The sequence below is a fragment of the Echinococcus granulosus genome (genome assembly GCF_000524195.1).
Source record: "Echinococcus granulosus chromosome Unknown EG_S00187, whole genome shotgun sequence".
Lineage (NCBI taxonomy): Eukaryota > Metazoa > Platyhelminthes > Cestoda > Cyclophyllidea > Taeniidae > Echinococcus > Echinococcus granulosus.
This window is the reverse complement of record NW_020170567.1, coordinates 5833-26362: the sequence shown is the minus strand read 5'-3', so window position 1 is coordinate 26362 and position 20530 is coordinate 5833. Positions and strand designations below refer to the sequence as shown.

General features: G+C 44.0%; 3 protein-coding genes across 3 annotated transcripts; 2 read left to right on the top strand and 1 right to left on the bottom strand. All coding sequences in view use genetic code 11, as the record gives it.

Annotated features, from left to right (window-relative positions):
• Positions 1-1151: 1151 nt before the first annotated feature.
• On the bottom strand, positions 1152-6543 carry EGR_10066 (Zinc finger RNA-binding protein; the record flags this gene model as incomplete). Its single annotated transcript, XM_024499315.1, has 8 exons — positions 1152-1211; positions 2101-2394; positions 3035-3220; positions 4991-5040; positions 5113-5299; positions 5457-5888; positions 6014-6180; positions 6255-6543. 8 exons carry the CDS (start codon positions 6541-6543, stop codon positions 1152-1154), a joined length of 1665 nt encoding a protein of 554 aa, XP_024346265.1.
• Positions 6544-7618: 1075 nt separating this feature from the next.
• EGR_10065 (Coatomer subunit delta) lies at positions 7619-12325 on the top strand (the record flags this gene model as incomplete). Its single annotated transcript, XM_024499314.1, has 11 exons — positions 7619-7627; positions 7760-7828; positions 7869-7908; positions 7947-8030; positions 8066-8205; positions 8235-8586; positions 8632-8848; positions 10584-10803; positions 10870-11093; positions 11318-11534; positions 12239-12325. The coding sequence occupies 11 exons, from the start codon at positions 7619-7621 to the stop codon at positions 12323-12325; spliced, it is 1659 nt and encodes a 552-aa protein (XP_024346264.1).
• A 1546-nt stretch (positions 12326-13871) lies between these two features.
• Positions 13872-16145, top strand: EGR_10064 (Zinc finger protein; the record flags this gene model as incomplete). Its single annotated transcript, XM_024499313.1, has 1 exon — positions 13872-16145. The coding sequence occupies one exon, from the start codon at positions 13872-13874 to the stop codon at positions 16143-16145; it is 2274 nt and encodes a 757-aa protein (XP_024346263.1).
• Between the last annotated feature and the right edge of the window lie 4385 nt (positions 16146-20530).

The following is a 20530-nucleotide window of genomic DNA, read 5'->3' as shown; positions in this document are numbered from 1 at the left end:
AAAATTGAGCGCCTCTAGACCATGAGATGGAATGAATATCAGTATTTTTTTCCTCTATCAGCACAAAAAAATTTCAGATTTCAGCAGCATTTTGGACGTTTATTTACTATGCTGCAGTGGAAGGTTGGACAAAATCTGCCAAACACAAAGCATACGAAGCAATCGCAAATTCCGGTTATGGCAAGACTTACCAGGCCATCACCAAAAGAATGGATAAATGATTGCCGGATGAAGAATGGCTACTGTGCCTTTGTGCCACCGCCGTTGGAAATCACTTGGTTTTCACCGGTGTTATTCGTAAACGGCTATTATTACAAATAAGAGCTAAGATAGCTCGAATAAATATTCATTTTAAATATGTTAACAACTGTTTATCTTTACGTTCATGACCCGAGGCACCAGACAAATGGATGAATGGAGGAAAAAGGGAAATGGAAGATAACCATCCCTATGAACATATAAGATCGTGATTGCGGAACTAAGTCTAAGGAAAAAATTGACTTTTAAAAAGCATCAAAGTTGGAATAAGACTCCAAGGATGTGTGTGATATGGAACCTATCAAAATATTACGTTGCCATTAAGTGAAACCCCAATTGAACGTATTCTTGAAATCGAGGTAGAAAATACCATGAAATATTTGATATCACGAGCTCTTAAAAGGCAAGGCCTGTTCACCTAACGATAGTAAAGACAAACCATGAGGCCTACCTCTTAAAATTCTCTGTTTTTTTTAAATTGACCTGGCAATTTATTGTTGAGACCCTGTATGAGGTTGGCCTTTTTCTTCAAAATTATTTTGTCATGGATATTCCGCCATGTGAGTAATAAGACCCACTCTTTTAACGGGAAAGTGCCAATATGAGCTAAGGCACGTCAATGATTGTCACTTCTTATTTATTCATGCAGCGGTTCTGCACCAACCAAAGGAAAAAAAATTAGAAATTAATTTCAGGCTTTAGCTGACAGCATGAGTAATGCTTTTATAGGACCTGCATGAGCTTGACTACATAAGCAGACGCGTCATGTGGTGCGTGACAATGGATACAGTATGTCCTTGATTGGAGTAAGCTATAGCAACTAGCCCATAACATATGGATCAGAGAAAGTGAGTGAATGGAGGGGACTTGGATTTACTCAACCAGACACCGTTTCATCCAGCCATCACATAATCCATGGAACAACCGTAGAAGTCTCCGTTATCAGCAACTGTCTGTAAATAGAACAAGGGGGTATTGCCTACAAATAGTTATTCAAGAGACACTAACGGTGATATATCAAGTCGGAGCCTTCGAAATGATTTTACAAGCAAAAACTATGATCACATAGTAAATGCTTCGAAACTTCGTCTCAATAAGCTTGGCAATCTTATGAAATGCATTTACTGCGGAAGATCAACCAGCTTTCAACTCCATACTTCTTCCCCTCCCCAAATGCAGTTTGGCTAACGGCGAAAACGCACAGCACAAGGAAGCATATAGAAGTCCACGTGAGATGTGCGCCACCACTACTTCTGAGATCAGGAGCCTTCTAAGCGGAAACTCAAACCTTCCTCCCCCGGTTTGTCTGTGGCATAATAAACTTTATGATGCCTTCGGCACTTAAAACAGCGAAACTGATTTTACTGAGATCAGGGTCTTCTCCACTAGACGAAGGCACACACAAACTTGACCAATTGGAAACGCTGTAAACATTGTTTCAAACATAAGAAGACTCGTTAATACGCTACTTGTAAACTTCTGTAACCCACACCTTCGGAAGTAACAGTAAGGGAGCAAACAACAAAGTCCAATTAAATATGCATTTATCCCAATGAAATTGAGGTTTTAATTCGATGAGAATTCACTCATCTGGCCACCATTGTAAATCAAAGTAGAAGTGATGCAAATATCACTCAAAACACAAAGAGGACCACCTAACGAAACAATTTTGTTAGTCATGATTCTAGTCATCCAACCATTCTGTGACATTAATGATCAAACAATTCATAACCCTTCCAAGCCCAAGAGATGTGCTGCATTACGAAGTTCCATCGAAATCCAACCCCCACAAAATGAGCTATTAAAAAATCTCAAGAACACCAAATGGACGTAATGACCCACCGCGTTCTCCTCTTCCGAGGGTGCAATGCGTCTTAGCTTTGTCTGCATGTAGCGCTCGTCCGCGAGCACATGCGGCGGTAGACTGACTGGAGTCTGCAGCCCGGGCGGGGCTACACAAGGCCCTGGAGGCCGGGCTAAAGTGGATCCCATGGGGGGAACGTGAGACCTACCGCCGAAGTATGATGTTGAGGGGATGGGGGAGGGGGAGATGGAACAGGTGGATGAGGTAGGTGGCAGGCCGTGTGGTGACACTGGCTGAGGTGAGGCAGTGGAGTCACTGTTGCCGCTTGACGCCTAAAAAAATAAAAAGTAATACATGAGGAAGATGCAAGGATTTAAGTAGTACCATCAGTTGGCAAACAAAGCAGCAGATGGCACTGGCTGTTTGGATGAGTCGGCGAAGGGTGTTGGCGTGGCTTGGAATCTGTTGTGGGCAGCCAAATCTCCGGAGCCTCACATCAGGCCTAATGAAGTTAAGTCGACAGTTTGGCAACTACCCCGCCAAATTCTGCATCTTGGCTCCTGCCACATATAGGACTAGTCTCGAAATTTATCAAAGGCTAATAATGAGGCTACTTTCAGACTTATATTTGCTTGTGTCTTCAAGGAGAAAGGTCCATTACAAATCTCTCAATCAAAGTATTCTGCTAAACGAATCAGACAAGTAGGTGCCGCTCACAATAACCAGCAGATATCGCGCCAAGATTACTGTTGCAAACTAAGACAAAGAATCAGTTCAACTGAGCAGAAATCATTGAAATGGCCCAACCTATTGTTACTAATTCCATCACACTATCTCGCTCAAGTGGAAGCACAATCAGCCAAGTACAAATACGCCACCACCAAGCATGACTTACCACCGGAAATAGCACATAAAATTAACGTACAAGAGGAAGTGGTATACCATGAACATGAACAGGTAACCACTACTCACCTTATCATTCTGAGCAGGCAGAGCTGAATGGGAGACCGAGGAGAAAGGGAGTGAAGAGGCAGCTTTAAATCTGCGCAGAGCAGTCTGGTGCTTCTTGCCATTTGCGTGAACGTTCTTCGCCTTTACATCACTGAAGGTGCAGTCACAGAGACGACAGCGAAAGTGCACTACCTTGCCCACTAGAACCTTTGACCCAAATGGGAATAAGGGAAACCACTGCTTATGTTCGAGCTTTATGGGATATTCTAAAGTCGAAACAATGAGGCAAGCCTGCGACTGGACAGCCATTTGGATTAGTTGTTAACAATTGTAAAAGGGTAATGGAATGACTACCACCGAGAAAAATGACATGAAAGAACAGCCCAATGATACCTTTACGCAAAGGCAAAACGAACGAAGAATACGACTAGTAATCAAAGGGGGACCCGCAAACGACCTCACTCTCTTGCGATTCGAAAGTTGCCCAGGTTGGTTTTAAAAAGTAAAAACAGGTACTCCATTGTGAGAATAGGAGCTTCCAATGAGAACAATTGGTAAAGATAGGGATAATCACCAACCCAGTACCACATTCATACTCCAGTGCAGCCCATAAACGGAAGTATTTAAATCTATCTCAAGAGATAGCAAAAAACAAGCTAACATTGATTAGACTGAAAAAAAGTGGGTTGTCGCAGTACTTATTTCAAAAATTAACCCTGACTTTTGTTGACAATAATTCACACACTTTGACGTATTTGTGTAGCTTCTTCCATAAACCGGCCAGACAAGAGACCACACAAGGTTGATGTGAATCGCATGAAACAGTGCAGAGCAAAATACGCGAGGTACTTTGGTGGAAACATATTAGTGACCCAATTCATGCAAACCCTGCATACAAGACGCTGTCATTGTCAAAAAATGTGGTAAACAATTGAATTCTTCAAACGTAACAGGAAAGGAGGATAATCGCTGCGACAGCATGACTAGCGGCTCCAAAAACGCACCTTTTGCAGCTCCAATTCACAAACCACGAAAAAAAAAGAAACACAGCAAATAAAAAATGAGACTCAATAAGCTCTTTAATAAATTGTCACCAATACCTTAAGAAAATAACTGGATAAACAAACCCAACCCACATTTTGAAAAATCAGAGTAAGATGTAGTAGTGAAGCACTTTGTCAATGCATGACGAAAAAACAACCCAACATACAATTGTGATTACATTCTATTTGAAAATTTCAAAAAATTACTGCGGCAATGACTAAATGGTATAGAGCGGAAAACGGCCTGCGGAATTGAGTAAAAACTTCAAATGACAAAAATCAAACACCGAGTCCGACCTACGAACGGCACGCGCCCTCAAACTTCCCCTAAAAATAATATTCATTTTACCACTTTCAAAAAGAAACTTCATGCACGATTATGATGGGTTTGTCCCCAAAATTTCAAAAAGCCGCTAGTAAAAATGAGCAAATGAAATAAGGGAATATTTGGTGAACTGGTGCCTTATTATTCAACGCAAGGCTACATTCGGAATTTCGTAACAATTCTGGTTCACTGAACAAATGACGCACAATCGGGGAAGCGTTAACATTTAAAACTCCAAAGGAGCAAAATAGTTACCAGCATAATAAAACAGTGATTCCCTAAATTAAGCAACGATAAAAACGAGTGGATTCACAGCCACCACATGCTTGGTACCATTTAATATCAAAAAACAAGCACTATTAACTGATCAAATCCGCGAAAGATCTCGACAGATGACCAAAGTAAGGAATACAAGAAATGCAATACACAACTCTAAACATTTGCCTACTGGATATAAAAGAGTGACATGCCTTACAAATATCGTACGGTAAAATAGAAAAAAGTCCATATCCAATTCAAAATTTTAAAAATCACTAGTTTAAGTGCCAAAATGATAGACATCAACTTGAGACTAATATAGAACGCTTTTATTAATATACATTAACGTACCTCCTCGATACAGTTTTCTAGATTAACATGGGGTGAAAAGATCCACTTTTCTGCGATAAAAAAGTTTACAAATAAGATTGATTCAAACGACAAATAAATCAGCAAACCAACCACAAACCCACTTTGGTCAGCGCCGGCTAGCACAGTCTCGCAATCGGGTACAGCGGAACCTCGCGCCGTCTGCAGTTTGACAGCCCTCTGATGCTGCTTGCCCGATAAGTGAGCCCTGTACGTGTCAGTGCCGCTGCACTTTATGTTGCATAGAGGGCACTGCAGCTCCTTTGTCTTCCCTCCTGTCTCCTCTGGAGCCTACAAAGATAGAAAAGTAAGCACTGGTGGTAACGAACTCTACTACTACTCCATCGCCACCTATACCTGTGAATCTCTCCCCCCCTTCCCTCCTCTCCACTGACCGTTCCCAGTTGTCCAAAATAGCCTTTTTTCTACAATGCTTCTTTCCAATTACGTGGCTGTCAAAGGCTGCCTTCGTCTTGCAATCAATCCGACAGAGCTTGCAAACATGGGACCTGTCAGCACATTGCTGCTGGGTATTTCTCCTGTGCTTCTGGCTGGTTATATGCTCCTCATAGGAGACTCGACTGTTACACTCCACCCCACACACTACACAGCCTAGACGTTTGGTAGCGGATGCTGACACGTTCTTTTTGTGTTTTGAGCCCCAAAAGCGAGCATCGTTGGAGACCTTCCTAATGCAAACAATGCCGAGGAATTTGCAGGGATATTTAGTCTTTTCATTATTGATTAAGAGTTGGGTATTGTGTTGGCGCTTGTAACCGACTATGTAGTCATCAAAAACCATGCGACTGTGGCAGGCGACTTGACAGATGTTGCAGAAGCAGACTATGCTTCCCTCAGTCTCATGTACCGTTCCGTCAGTCTAGCGAAGAGGAGGGAGTGGTGAAAAACACAGTCTTTTGCGTGTTTCAAATCGTGTAATCATCAAAAGAAGTAAAAAAGAGGAGTGGCACGGATGAAAATGAGGTTAACGGCGTAGAAAACTACCATCTGCTGTTGCTCCTGTTGTTTTGACTTCTTTTTGTGCTTTTGACCCGCCAAATGAGCAGTATAGGACTGTTTGCCCACACAACTGACTTTGCAAACCTCACAATAATGTTCAACTGCATCAACAGATTCCGAAGGACTGTTCTTGTTTGAGACACGAGAGACACCTAAGAAGATTAACCAAGTAATTCGGTCGACTTTCACACATTCATAAATATCCAGAACTTTTTTTCTATCTGACCAGGAATGATCCGAGGATCGCGCGAATAGAGCATGAACGGAGGACGCTTGTAGTAGGAGGTACTACGTGACCAGAAACTAGTCCCCTCATAGGTTTGGTGGTCGTATGGCGGCCCAGAAGGATAGAAAAGCCGTAAATCAGGCAAATTTGGAGGTATGTAAACCTGTGGAGACGTCGCCTGCATTAAAGTGTGAGATATGACAAGGGGGCTAACTTGACGCTGATAAACAGCCGGAGGTGCATACAATTGAGGTGTCGGACGCGGTAAATTGCGATTCTTGTGAGCCATTTGCCTAAGTAGAGTTTGTAAAACCCCCTATTTTGCGAAGCTGGGGAAGCTACTTCGACGAAATAGCTACAAACGACACATCCGACCAACTGAATATGGTACTTGTGCCCAAGCGCAGCGAGCAGTTAAGTTAAATAATTCCTCTTTGTAATCAGTAAGTTAAATTCAAGTTTTGGGGCACAAGATATATTTTATGCTACTTACTCATAAAAAAACAATTCGAAGTAATTTAATCTCAAGTGGCTTCTGCATTTGGAGGTATAGCAAAATGATTTTATTTTGAGAGAAACCTCGGTCATTTAACAAAATTACGCTTATAAACTTATTCACAAAGGTTAATTACACATGCGCATGCCGAGAGAACTGGACCCGACCCATGATATTTTTTGGCAAATATGTGCATATTCCGCCAGGGCAATATTGCTTATAGCTACCAAAGTCTTATTTATATTCCATGCCTATACTCTAAATCCGAACTCTGTTCCAAATTTAGGGCCGTGGAAGCAATGCGACCTTCCAAGACTCATTGTATCACGGGCCCCACCTATCCTCCCTTCCCTGGCCTTCACAACCCCAGAACACCGAGGCTGATTGGATTTGGACATATTTATTGCTTAGCGTAAAGAGAGATGGATACAAGTTTAAAAAAGAATTGGATACAGGGATCCTTTCTCGGGCTTGGGAGATGCTGACCGTTCCTCAAACCCAAAATTCGATTTGACTACCGACTTGTTCTGTGAAAGGGACATTAAAACGACGTGGGTGTTGCGATATCTTGCAGCAGCTGTTTATTTGCTTAAGAAGGATTCAGTGTACTTATCAGTGACAATATTTCGTAAAACCTAAAGAATAAACCTGAAATTGTCGCGTTGAATTCGGCTTTCCTAAATTAAATTATGCCCCCTAGCCACAGTAAGCCACTTTATCGAATGCGACATTTTCCTTTCGTCAGCCATCGCCTGAAAAAAAACCTGTTTCAAGGGCAACACGCGTTTTTTGTTTTCTTATTTTTTTTTTGCAATTTCCTTCGGATAAGAGGCAAATTCGGATAGTCGGGTTTCCCCTCTGTTTTTACATGCAGAGTGTACGTAGCTACACATTACCTCTTGCGGAAGTTTGGTCCTAGCTTTGGGTTTAAATATTGCTGCAACATGGGGCATTTTGCCAAATGACTTTCTTCTAATTATTGTTATTATCGCAACCCTTACTTGACCAGTCAGCTGTTGGTATACCGTTTTCAAGGTCACCAGTTGTCGACGTGTTTAGTGTCTCCAGCGTCATCATGGTATTTTATGTTTTTAGACATATTTATCTCTCTTCGCTAGGTTTTACTCGCTGCTGCCATTTGCACCAAAGAAGGGAAGGGTATGGCGTAATACGTAATATTGGCATTCACTCATTAGCTTTGGTATCTCGCCAATTCGTGGAAATGTCAAAATCTCGGATTGAGGGGCTAATCGCCACCTTCCCGAAACTTGCTGATCCAGGTTTGCTTTTTGCCTGAAAAAACTAGTTTTCTTAGGCAAGCAACACACATTTGTCGAAACTGACTCTGTTCGTTATGTTTATCAACCTCTGGAGAAGCTTTACGTCCTTCTCATCACCACTAAAGCTAGCAACATTCTCGAAGACCTGGAAACTCTTCGCCTTTTTGCCCGAGTAGTGGGTTTAATTGTCCTTTTTATCTTTAGATTCCTGAATACGCCCGTGGCTCTGAAGCCCCCGACGTAGTTGAGAACGCCTTCCAAATTATTTTCGCATTCGATGAAATTGTAGCTCTTGGCTACCGCGAGAGCGTCACTCTGAGTCAGATCCGCTCTTTCACGGAGATGGATTCACATGAGGAGAAGATGTTTAATGCGGTACGGGAGAATCAAATGCAGGAGGCTCGCGAGCTGAGTAAGCGGAAGGCTCGCGAACTGGAACTTGCTCGTCATGCTGCTGTGAAACAAGGATTACCACCAAGCTCGATTTACAACAGCTTTTCCGGAGCCAGAGGCGCTGATACCTTTGCCTCAGAACCGAGTGTTGAGTCTTCTGCTGGTAGGATGGATGTTTCGGTTTCCATTTCATTTCCCTTCGTTCTAGATGACCATCCAGCAGCACCCCTGTTGCCCCGTGAAAACTGGGGATCGTCACCCGCTGAGCCGCCAACAAGGCGTGGAATGCAGTTGGGAAGTCGTGGAGGTCATATTAAGACAGAAATGGATAAGCTCACTGATATGATGCGAAGTGAAGTTCCGTCGATGATTTCGAAATCTGTAAGCTTTGATGCTCCGATGGGAGCCGCGGTCACTACCTCAAAGTGAGTTCCCTTGCTGCAAGAAAATACCTCTGTTTGCGTTTTTGTTTGGTCTTGTCTGGGCTCGGAATTTTAGCTGTTTCACCCGTCATGATGTAGATTTCAATTGCTGAATAACTGCCTTGTGCATAGCTGATTTGTTCCCCCTGTTTCAGCGTTCGATTTGCTCTCGAACCCGCTCTGATTGGTTCTTCGATTTCTGAGCATCTAATCCATACCATGTATTTGGCCCTTTTAAATGGAAACGTAGTCATTTAGTCTTGCTAATTAATACATGAAATAACAATTTTATCCTGATGTTTAATACGGCAAAGACTCAACCTCGTTAGTTTTTTTCACTTTTCTTGGCCCTTTTTTCATAGGAGAAAGTGCATTTTGGGTCCCAAAAGTTGTATTCTGAAATAGACGAACTAGCTATTTGCAGAAAATATGGTTATTTTTTTCTGTTTTTGATGAAACGCAACTTTTGTTCACCTTATTTATTTCCATAACCCCGTAAAAGCTCTTTTGGCATTCTCCACAGATCAGAACTCCAAAAGAATCCTTTTTGTCTTCCATTCCCATATTTTCGGTTGAAGCATGTTTGTTTGGTTCATTTTATTATTTTTATTAGGTTTGTTTAAGAATGATGCGACGTAATAGGATTGTTTGTCTTTTTGGAAAAAATCTATTTGTAATTTAACCCTTCCGGTCAGGTATTGTTGTACGCTCACGTGCACGTTCTGATTCCAGGGGCTACTCAGAACTGCGGGGTTCATTTCTCGTCTATCGATAAATTTGGTCATTTGGATTTAATGTCTATCTGAATAAGGTCCTATTTCGACTTATACATTTGATATCGTTTGGACTGTATTCTGTTACCCTATTTGACTTACTGAAAATACTTTAGAAGAATTGTGTCTAATGTTTGAGAAATTATTAGGAGATGCTATAGCTATTTTTTCTCGCTTTTTTGACACCATTCTATTGCATGCTATTTACTTCGCTTGTGAGAAATAGTGGCTTTCTTTCTCAATTTTGGCTTAAACGCCGTGCACTTTCCGAGGGAAAAGGTGGTTTAATTTTTATGCTTTTGCAAGATCCAAATTCATTTGAGCATATCGGGGACCATAAATGTAACTGTTTTATCGGTGTAGTTCGTCTAACAAATATCACATTTTTTCATAATTCCATTGCACACACAAGGATATTACTTGCCATTCTTGGGAAAGAGTTTGTTGTGAAGGTCTTTCAATATCATCTTCATTTTCTCTTCTAATTGCCGCTTTATAAAACTGTCATCAAACAAATGATTTACATCAATGAAATGTAGCTCTGACATCAGCAAGAGTCGTAGATGGGCTAAGTGGGAAGCTCTTGTCTGGTAGGTGGTTTTTTTCAAGGCGGTCGTTTATAAAAGTGAACCGATTGCAGTTGCAGTGGAAGGAAGGGGGTCGGTACATTCTTGTCTTGAGCCACACATGACGAATTAGCGGTAGCAACAAGAGTTAAATAATGTTACAGTTAACCTATCTGACCTCTTGATTGAAAGACAAACCCTCTTGTAGTTGTTTTCAAGATTGGAAGGCTGGTAGTGTTCCTTTTATAATATGGCTCCATAATCCCTCCTAAGGTTAGCAATTCAGGTTCTTAGGCTGACCGAGAGTAATGGAGCATTTTTAACATCTGGATGTACTAATAAGCAAGAGTGTGAAATTCTACGCGCTGAAGTCTAAAAAAATGGATGCCAAATTCCCAGCCTCCACATCCGCTTGGAGGAGCGTCTGATCGCCCAGGCCAATCGCGATGGCGGTGTTGATCTGCTTGAGGTTGGTGGGGTTTTGCACGTTCGCGCGGGCGATGAGCACACCTCTACCGCTCGCATTCGCGTCGATTTGAGCCGCGCCATTGCGGATAGCGACAGACGCCCTCCGGCCTCCTTCCAGACCCATCCCAACATTGATAAGGCCACCTTCCAAGTTAGTTGAGAGCGCGATCTTCCCATCTTTTCTGATCAACCAATGCCCTTTTTCCTGTCCTTACAGAAGAACTGTTGGCTGGCGATAAAACCAGGTGGGAAAGCGTTTCTTGTGGGCAAGGAGGTTGCAGTGCTCAAGTGGCGTCTACAAAGCCAAGCGGAGACTGCCCTGCCCGTGCTCATCAACTGCTGGCCAGCTGAGATTGTGGGCGGGTTTGAGGTGAATGTGGAATATGATTTGCAGGATACGTCGCTGTCTTTGCAGAACTTTTGCATCACCATACCTTTGCCGTAAGTTATTGCTAAATTTACAATTAGTAATGTTATACATGGCTGTTTGGCATCTGTGGCACTCGAATCTCTACTCGACATCGTGACTTTAAAAACAAGCTTCTTTTGTCATCTGGAGTTATAACTGTGTTTGTAATGGCTTGACATTCCAAAATGTCAGATCTGGTAGAATGGCAGAAATTAGCTAGGCTAGGGACTCAGTCACCTTTTTCTTCCCCTTGCAGACCATCCACCAAGCCCCCTGTTGTAAGTGCTTGTGATGGCGACTATGAAGTGGATGCTCGGCGCAGCCAACTTCGCTGGACGCGGCCCCTAGTGGATGCGGACAACATCACTGGCAGCCTCGAGTTCACCATTCGCACCGATCGCGAGGCAAAGGCTGATCTCTTCTTTCCCGTCTGCCTCGATTTCTCTTCGACCACATCCTATTGTGGTGTTGAGGTAAAGCTGGTTCACCTCTCTGAAGTCTTTGGTGAAGGGCTGGATATTCGGCATCTATCCGCTTTGAATCCGTCCATGTATTCATTAGCCGAAGCCGCCTCTAATCTCCTTGCAAGTAGCTGAGAATAACCTGGTGTGATGGTTAAGCAGTCTTAAAAGGGGTACCGATTCTATCCATGCGTTCACTGGCCTGCGGTATTTCTAGGCATAGTGAAGGTGTGGCCATCAAAGTAGAAATTGGTCGGATTACCAGAGACACCCTCAGGGTTTGGGAATAGTCGTTGTGGGGGTTGTGGAGCGATGGGGCGAATTTACGTCCTCGTCTCGAGGTCTATCATCGACACGCTACTGTCTGTTGTTGCACGCCGATCACTGCCGCAACAGTATTATTGCTGGGTGCGTTGAAAACATTCGCTCATGCTTAAGAGCCAGAAACGAAGATGGCGAATAATTTGCATCATGGCAGAGGGATTCTCGAGTTGCAGCTGGTAGTATGAGGACATTTTGTGCGTATTTTGATTGGGTTTCGGGCATTATCCAGCATCCGGTTGGAAAAATGTAGGCCTCCCTTATAACTCCATTTTGATGTTAGCCAGGCAGTTTATTTTGAAATCAGTAAGACCAATCGCAAGCCAAACTTTTGTTCCATGTCTTGGGAATTGTCCATATCAAAATGGCTTTCTTTATTTCCATGCTTCCTCTAGGTGATTGAGGCGTTTGATGTGAACAGCAAACCCGTGAAATTCTCCACAGAGGTAAATTTTCATCCGGATCGGTATGAGATTGTGTAGAATGGAGAGTAAACGGGAGGCGCGATTTCCGTCTTTGCATACATTCATACCTGGATTTGGGGCCTTTCTGACCGCTTCCTCCACTTCTTTCTCACATACACTGCCAGGATCGCGTGATCCACTTCTCCTGTTTTGTCCCGTTTGTTTTCTGCTTTGAAGTAGTCCGAGTAAAGTGTGTCACTACCACTTGTGTGTTTGCTAATTTCCCCGGGGAAAATGGGGAAGGAATAATTTGGTAGTCAGGGTCACCGTGCCAGAAAGTTAGGTATTTTCTAACCGTCGATAGGGTTGTGCCAATGCGGTGCTTTGATCGGCTGTGTGCGTAGTAGCCCTGGTGCTTGCGTCTCAGCGGGCGGTTCACGCAGTAGGGACACACTGATAGCTGCTCAGCTAGCGAGGCTTATTTTGACCCCAAGGAGTATTATGGCGCTAGAGGTTAAGACCAGTTGCCCAAATATGCCGAGATGTGTAATCCAGCCGTGAGTTAGTGGTGGCATCAACTAATCTTAGTTTGTCAAACATAGGGTACGAATCTGGATGCGCGTACTATTGTTTACAGTTGCACAACTCTATACCAGCGTGGAATTGGAAGAGTAAAGCTCTGCGAAATGCAATGCTATTACCTATCTTAATAAAGTGGTTCAATTTTTACGAAGTAGTTTGTTGTTTCGTTTCAACACAATAAGATCAGTAAAACAGACATGTTTCTGGTAAAACTTCAATAAAAAATACTAAATAAATGCCTAAAAATGACAAAACTTGTACCAAATAGTAATAACTACACCGAATTATCAACGTTTGAATTGTTTAAAGTATCATTTTAATGTCTGAGCGGTCCATTCGAGTTGGCGCTTTTCTGTCAATTTTCGGTGATGGAGAATGTCTTTCTCTCCTTCGCCGGCAACCCATCTTTTGTTGAAAATGGGAGCTTTCCAGGTACACCTTATTTCTTTAAGGCTTATTCATGCCTTTTAGTCTTATATGCAGCTCTACCTTTTTCCATAATGCGGTTACCTGCCTTGTTGTAGAACCTACCTCTGATGTAGTACTTTTTCGTGGAATAGTTTTCGACGTTCTTCAATTTGTAGAACTGGTTTTTCCAGTTTTCTTTTTAATGAGCTGAGATCGAGATCTTTTAACGGGTGCAATTTTACTTTCTCCCGATATTTATTTCTTATTTCCCAAGTCACTTCGGGTTCTTTTGTTAGTTTCTGTGGGCTATTTTAAGGTAATGCACAATACCACTTAGTTTATGAGAATGTGCTAGCTTGAAAATGCAAGCGAATTCGCTGAAAACTTTAATCTAATTTGCAGTCATGCGTATGCGAAAGAGCCCTTTGGAACAAGTCATTAATCGCCTATGGGCAACAGGTTAGACCCGGGAAGGCCGCCTAACTGCTAACAGTAATCTAACTTTGAGATTTCAGAAAAGGAAGGGACTAGTAGTGTGTTATTTTTGGTCAAGAAGAGGACGTTTAACAGGCACGCTAACCCAAAATAACCCCATGTGTCATCGTGTGATGTCCCTTCCCACTTCTTTTCAGTCATGGTTCACAACCACCCCTTTGCTCCGTGGGGCAGCTTCGCTGCTACCGCGCAGCCCGCATCGACAAACACCCTCGTTGCTGCTGCTGCTGCTGCTGCTGCTGCTGCCTCTTCAAGCACCGCCACCACCACCGCAACGACCTCCGTCTCCACTTTCATGCGTACCTCTCAACCCACCATGGTACAACCACATCATCAACTGCATTATCAACATCAACTACATCTTCAACAGCTACAGCAGCACCAGCAGTATCTTGCTGTTGCTCGTCAACAGCAACAGCAGGCTCAGCAACAAGCCCAACAACAGCAGCGAGTCGCCTTTCCTACCTTTCCCGCTGTCGCTGTGACCTCCGTCTCCTCCCCGAGTGAAAAAAAATCGCAACCCACTTTTCCCCCACCTGTCACTGTCGCTTCCCCCACTGCTACTCCTACAGCGAATGGAAGTAGCAGTGGCAATACTTCCGCCTCCTCCGCCACCGCCCCTACCAACACCGCCGCCGCCCCTGCCCTCCCGCAGATCCCCGAAGACCTTCTCCTTAAACTCGATCCCTCTCTGGCTGACCAGAAGTCCGCCATTGATCCTGCAGTAGAGAAACCCTACCAATGCGACCAATGCCTCAAGCGCTACTCAGGCATCAAGTCGCTGAAGAACCATAAACTCACCCACTCTGACATCCGACCGCACAAGTGCTCTTTTTGCCAGAAGGCCTTCCTCCGTGCCGACAAGATGCGTATGCACGAGATTTCCCATCTCAATGTGAAGCCTTTTGAGTGTGCCACGTGTAAGCAGCGTTTCACTCGCTCCGATAAATTGAAAATCCATCACCGTACACATACGGGTATTCGACCTTATGCGTGCTCCTTCTGTCCCAAACGTTTTACTCGGTCAGATAAACTGAAGATTCACGAGAGAATTCACACAAAAATTAAACCCTATGAGTGCATTCATTGTGGGAAGTGTTTTGCCCGCTCGGACAAGCGGAGGTTGCATGAGAAGACGCACCTCTATGGGCCAAGACCACGCACTAACGGAGTGAGGAAGTCGAAATCTGCTGTGACAGCTGCGGTTACAAGTACGTCGGCTTCTTCTGTAGTCGCTACCGCGAATCCACTGCCCGTTTCCGGGTTTGGATTTCTGTCTGCCGCTGCTCCTGGCGCCGCAACGAGTACCCTCTTTGCGGCACAGAATTTCCCCATCGTGGCGTTGAATCCGGTGGTTAATGGAACTGCCACTGTGTCTAGTACTCCAGCTGCCTCTGCTTCTACTTCCGCTAGCACTGCTACCACTGCTACTGATATCGCTAATAGTAGCACTGCAGTAACGACAGCTACATCCACTGCTACGACAGCGGCTGTCGCCGCCGCAATCACAGCTTATCCCCAGTTTGCCCAACAAATGCACTATCCGGTCTTCATGACCGCCAACCCCAACCCTGCAGGGTCATTCGTTTGCGTTGGACCTCCGGCTAGTACTTCTACCGCTGCCACCGCCTCAACGACTGCCACGGCAGCCACTAGCAATACCACAGCAACGACATCAACTCCTGCTACAACGACTACGTCAGCCGTGGCTGCTGCAGCCACCACCAATAATATCGCTGCTGTAATGGCAGCAGCTGCATTGGGGCGGCAGTTTCAAACTTCCGCTGCTCAGAGTGGAGCACAGGCTGCGATGGTCCAACCCTACGCCCATCATCAGATGCATTTACATAGTCAACAAGCGGCGTATTATCATCGGCAGCAGCAGCAACAGCAAAATCAACAACAGCAGCAGCAGTATGCTTACGCGGCACAACAACAACGGCAGCAGTATCAACACCAGGTGGTTCAGCAAGCCCAGCATCCTTACCATACTCAACAACAAGCACAGCATCAACAATACGCTGCAATGTTGCAGGTCCACCAAGCCGCGCATATGCGGCAGCAGGCGTTTAGTTTCTTCCCATCCAACCGCACTACTACACAGTTTGCATTTAACACGCCGCATGATCAGCATCAGATCCAACAACAACAAGCCCAACAGCAAGTCCAACAACAGCAGCAACAACAGGAGCAACAAATTTTGGCTGCTCAACAGCAGTATCTGCAACAGCAGCACCAACATTACGCACAGCAAATGGCAGTGGTAGCGGCACAGCAAAGAGCCGCCGCCGCCGCGGCAGCTGCTGCTGCCGTGGTTGCTGCCTCTTCCTCCGCTGCTACGATCGGTACCTCAACTTCCGCCACAACAACCACGACAGCAGCGGTGACATCGACAACTACAGCATCTGCGTGAAGATGCTCCATCCATCCACCCGGCATTTCTTGTATAAAAGGCATTTACTGTAAGTGAGCAAGTATATCTATTTGATTGCATGGAACGATCTTGCTACTTGGGAATCGCTCTCTTCTCAAGTCATTACACATCTCTTACCTGTTCCATTTGCCTCCATGGCCCTAAGCGAAGTGCAATACGAGTGCGGATTATTGGACCTGTACATAGCTCCCCTTCTTTCTCCTTTTGGCCATTAAAAGGCCCTGCTTCGTTTGTGTGCGCGTTTGCTTTGGACTTCAAAAAGGCGCCGGATAACATACCAGTGGCTTGTCACGTGTGGTGACTATTTATGACGACAATAATGATGATGATCATATTTCCACCTTTCCCATGTACCCCTGTTTTTCTCCCGCCCGTCCATCTGAACCACCTTCTTTCTTCGTTTCATCGTGATGGCGCCAATTCAACCTTTTCTGTCAGCTTTCTTCCCTTCGCCCTCCCCTGGCGTAAATAATGTGCATAAATTGTGTCTCTTTCGCTCACCCTATTTCCTATTAACTTATTATGCGATACCGTTTTAAAAAAGATATACGAATATCTTATTTATTTATCTTTGGGTTTTGATTGGGCTAGATTTGGTGGCAGCTTTTGATCACACGGGGTTTGGAAAACCTTTTTGTGATTGCGGCTCACTAGTTGAGAAGTGGGTCTCACAAAATTTGCATTAGATAGTGCAACTGTCTGAGCTTGAGGATGTTTGAAAATGATTGACGAAAACATTACACTAGCTTACTTACGTCGCCTAAATTAATGTGAGAAATTTTTTTAGGATAAGATTTAATTATGCCCTGATTTCTTGAGAAGTTTGAATAAGGGCTTGTTCTAATTTGGATTCATGTTAGGTTTGAAAGAACCGCGTTCCTGAAGTCCTCTGGGTGTCAGTTTCGTTCATCTGAAGAGGTGGTTGAGTATCGGTTGCCTTTTATTTATTTTTGAAGTGTATGTGGCCTAGCAAATGCAAAATGATTTTTACCGGTATGTTTTCAATATGTCGGGTCTTGAAATGACTCATTTACTCAAAAAATGATTCTGGCTGAAAAGTCGAATAAGTTTTTCCTGATTTTACGCTGGAAAGGCTTGGGAGCCTCCATGGTAGGTGGGACTGCTTTGCCCGCTTTGGGAGAATATGATGGAATCTGATCCTGTTTTGAAATGCCACCTCAAGGTCAGGTGCATTTAAAGGGCAGGTGAAAAGTCGTTTGCACTAACTTATAGATCCAAGAATTTGCGAAGTTTAGTATCAAATTGCAAATTGTTTCACAGACGAGCTTCGAGAAGGAAGTGGTTGTGATTTGCGACTAGGTAAATTCTCCCCGGTTTAATTTGTTTACTGTTTGAAATCTAAAGAACTTTTACTTTCAAACATTTTAGATCAGTTTGGCAGAGGACAGGACGAGTTCTACTTCTCGAGGTTTCTTAAATTGCCGTTTTGAGCTAGAGGAGGCATCTTGTTGACGATTTGGCGCGATCTTATTTTGGGAAGTTCTTGGGGTTTTCGATCCACCTCGGTGCCCTAACTTACAGACTTGTCAAATTCATGCAATTATTTATGTATGTGCTTTACAGAGCATTAATATGCGTCAATCTATCAGTGCGGTGCTCTCTATTTCATAGCATTTGGAGGAGGCGCAGTTGCAAAATGCACCATCTAGAAATGATTTGTAGTCATTCAGCTATAGTCGTTTCCTGGATCGCTTTTGGAAAGAAATTCTGTCCTTAATCATGATGGAGTATGTGCCTCTATAGGCCAAAATAATTAAATGCTAACGCGTCAAGGACAATATTTAGGCACTCTTGACGTAAGTGACGATATTGCAGCTGCTTTACATCCCCAAAAACTGGAAGGAGAAAATCGTGGTGGAAGCTACTGGACAAATAAGTAGTACGAGACACGGATCAACAGGTAACAACAAGGTCTAGAGTCTGTCAAACTGATTTAAACCTTTTCATTTCAGACAAACTCACTTGCTTCATGTATGCGGGTAGTGGACTGGGGACGGAGTCGTTCATTGAGAATTTCTTGTTGAAGAACAGGCGATTGGGACAGATCCATCTGCTACATGCGATACGGTAGAAAATGAAGGTGCGCAAAGAAGCCTTCTACCTTGAAAATGGCATGTAGGAAGCGCTATTCTCAATCCTGCGGCGCAAGTGCCAACTTCGAGATTAGCCATTTGCAGCAGAGTCCCTCCTACGTAAGCCACTAGATTTATTCCCAAGTCTCGAGCATGAACGCGATAACCTTCCTTGCAAATAAAAAATTTGTATAACGAATCAAACTTCACTACCACCAATGTACACAAGGGGTTTACTCGCAGTTGTTTGAGGGATCGATCCCCGGGCATTCAAAATGTTGATGGCCTGGACGCGTGGAACCAAAATGTAATGCGGTGATGGATTGCATTTCAGTTAGCACGAAGGAGGTCGTGATTGCATTGCTCTGTATAGAGGAAGAACAATTCTTAGCAATAAATCGGGGCTGTAACGCACGCATTCCTTCCAATGGCCTTGTAAGTTACATGGACTTGTTAATTATCGTTGAATTGCGATGAACCATATCACCTTCACCGTAGCCGTTAGCAAGCATTTTTTTAATATTTGTGATTTCCATCTTTTTCAACTAGAGTGGTATGCCACGGAACCAGTTTGTGTATTTTGATGTAAGCATAGATCCAAATCGTATAAATGTGGTGGCCAAGTAAACTCGACATCATCAACAAAACGCCTTATTGCAATGTGCATGCAACTTGATGAAGTTGACAGCCCGCAAAATCATATCAAAGCTAATAGTTTAGAGGCAGAATGAGGGAGTTACCTGCCTGTCAATGACAGAGACTATTGCCATTTTGACTCTTTCTCCCTCCTCTTCTTCCCTTCGGTTCTTATGGGCAGGTGGTGACAGAAAAGTAAGGCATTCACGCCTACCTCTAACTTCTGAATCCCCTGTCTCATCGGAGTTTCGAGTTTAACTCGACGTCGTGTAACCCACAGCAGCATAGGAAATGATCTCTTGGGTGGGATGGGATGTAAGCAGGGTAAGAGCTAGTTTAAAGAGAGGAGATTGAAGAGCCCGTGTAGTGACATGTACAGGTAAATAATTTTAATCACTAAATGCACCACTCTACCGTTCGAGCGTCATCTCACTCTCCCTTTGGCAACTACCCTATTCCGACTATCACAACGCAGTTGGCGACTCTAACACCAAAACCACCCATTAGACACTGAGCACAAAGCAGAAGTGGTAGTCGTTAAATTTTCATGCAACCGAGACGACATTTAATCCCCACGCCATTGATGCATCCCACTCCGTTCATTCTTGTGTGTCCATACCCCCATCCGCAGTCGCGTTGCCTTTGTGAACTACAACCACAACTGCATCTGCATTGGACAAATTCATCAATCTCATGTTGCTCAAGGCTGGACAATGGACTGTGCATTTCGTATGCTAATCCCCACTTGTAGGAGTATTTGTCAAAGAGCACACTCATTCAGTGAAACACATAAATCACGGTACCGTCATAGAGCTGACACTCAGTACCAACATGCCTTGTCACTGTTCTCATTCCACTGCCGCCCAACCACCTATCTGGATATCTGGCTATTAGGCTATCTAGCTGAGTGATTTCTGACTGTCTGTGTCCCATTCAGTCACAAGGGGCGTAAAGGAGGTGAGGAAGCATCAGTTGTTCGCATTGGCACCGTAGATAGTATCATGATGAACTCTTTCGAATCGTTCCAATCGGATGATGCCACTGGTTGCTGGATTGAGTGACAATGATGGAGGTGGCTTCCATGGCCCTTCTGTTGTGGGTCTTTACAGGTATGGTCATCCTCTCACGCCACGACATCGAGGTTTGGTGATCGGTAAAAGGAAATAGGGAAGTCAGCCATTGGGTTATGGTTAGCTTGGTGCTGCTACCAATGCAGCACCAATGCGGCGTGTCAAGTCTTCCTCGAAGGCGCTGTAAGGAATACCAATATTAATGTGAAATGAGGCGTATCAATAACAAACAGACAGGTTGGATGGCTGCAGGCCTTTTGGAGACGACTATGCTGCAGACGGAAGTACGAAGCGTGGAGAGGTAAGACCTGTATGGTAAAATTAACCCTAAAACAAATGTCAAGTCGTTACATAACTCGATGTAGACATGGTTTGACACTTTTCTTTTCTCTACAATTAAAAAGTGACAAGACCGTGGCACCTTATGATGATTTTGTCTATTTTGGATTAGTCTTAGCAGGTATCACTCTGATGAGATGACTTTTGCAATATGCAACTGACAAACAGCATGCACACAGCTATTAGTATGTGGAATCGGGTGCACTTGGTGCCTGGCATTGTTTGT